This window comes from Melanaphis sacchari, unplaced genomic scaffold, assembly GCF_002803265.2.
Source record: "Melanaphis sacchari strain LSU unplaced genomic scaffold, SCAv2.0 Contig174_pilon_pilon, whole genome shotgun sequence".
NCBI lineage: Eukaryota > Metazoa > Arthropoda > Insecta > Hemiptera > Aphididae > Melanaphis > Melanaphis sacchari.
In genome coordinates this window covers 300,790-302,202 of record NW_020270814.1, presented here as the reverse complement: position 1 = coordinate 302,202, position 1,413 = coordinate 300,790, and the positions used below count along the sequence as shown (strand labels likewise).

General features: G+C 30.4%; 1 protein-coding gene across 1 annotated transcript; it reads right to left on the bottom strand.

Moving 5' to 3' along the window:
* Positions 1-277: 277 nt before the first annotated feature.
* Positions 278-1,149, bottom strand: LOC112592402 (zinc finger MYM-type protein 1-like). Its single transcript, XM_025336431.1, has 3 exons — positions 1,093-1,149; positions 854-1,012; positions 278-754 (listed from the first exon to the last, which is right to left on the bottom strand). Exons 1-3 carry the CDS (start codon positions 1,147-1,149, stop codon positions 278-280), a joined length of 693 nt encoding a protein of 230 aa, XP_025192216.1.
* Positions 1,150-1,413: the final 264 nt, after the last annotated feature.

Here is a 1,413-nt window from a genome sequence, read left to right as displayed (position 1 = left end):
TTTTGACCAGTGGTAGAATTTACCGGTACAAATTGTAAGAAGTCTTCTTTCAATACATAATAATGGTTGATTTCATTTTTTTCAATATTTAAATTATTGTTTAAATAATAACGTACACACAATGACAGTTGTTCAACACGTGATACGTCAGTTGTCTCGTCGACTAATACAGAAAAACATTTTGCCTGATTAATTTTGTTAACTAACTGGCCCTGTATAATTTTTCCACATATGTTTATAAAATTATTTTGAATCATAGGACTTATATATGAAGCATTTAACGCTTGATTCTCAATAATGCTCGGAAGTTACCATCATTGTAAGTAGGTTCAGAATTGTCTATAGAGAGAGGTCCGTAATCGCTAGTACCGCGTAAAGCTATTTCTTGACGCCCACAAATAATAATTGTTTGAATAATAGGAATTAATCTCTTTCTATTTTGATCAATTTGAATAGCACGCGCTGAATCTAATTTTTGAATAATATTTTGACAGTTTTTGAAATAAACAGCTACAAAATTATCTGCGCGCATAGCATTAGATTTGTGAAATTCAGTTTTACTATGTTCATTAAATTTCTCAATCGCTTTTTTCCAGTTATTAAAAGGCTTTACAACTAATGTATTAAGTTTCTGATGACTGCCTTTGCCACCGAATTCGCGACCAAATATCGCACAATATTTACAAACTGCACCTTGTTCACCAATTCTCGAATAAACAACCCAAGGAAAACGCTTAGTCCATCCTAATTGAAACTTTAAATTTTTTTTTAAATTTGTAGTTATTGGAAATTTGTAATTTTCATCTGGTGACCAATGATCAGTTAATAATTTAAATTTTATTTCATCACATACATTTTTACCTAAACAGTAGCCAATATCGTTGTCTTCAACTATTTGCTCCGCGTCCGATTTTAATATATTATTTTCGTTTGTTTGCAAATATGTGGGTGAATGACTACATGATGGCTCTGGCGTGTCTATTTGTGGTAGAAGAATAGGAACATTATCAGTCTAAAATAAAGTTTATGAATTAACATTTTGGTAGTTAAATTATTAATATACATAACATAATATGAAATAATATAACGTACCTTTGGAAGTTTAGAAAAATAATTTGACAGTACATTTTTGTTTTCTCGTTTACTCATTATGATGAATTTAGAAAAAGATTCGACGTGTTTGTCACAGTCTTGCAGACGGCAAAATGGTATAATAAATAATAATATAATTATAATTTACACAAATCTAATATTGTTGTTGTTAATCGTCGCTGATCCCCGACCGGCATCGACAGCGGACGTTGTCCATCAATAATAAGCAATCTATTATTAGCATAGACGTCAGATTTCTATGTAATACGTGCGTTGGTATAGAAGTCTGTGATTATTATTATTAGACACTATAATATTTTC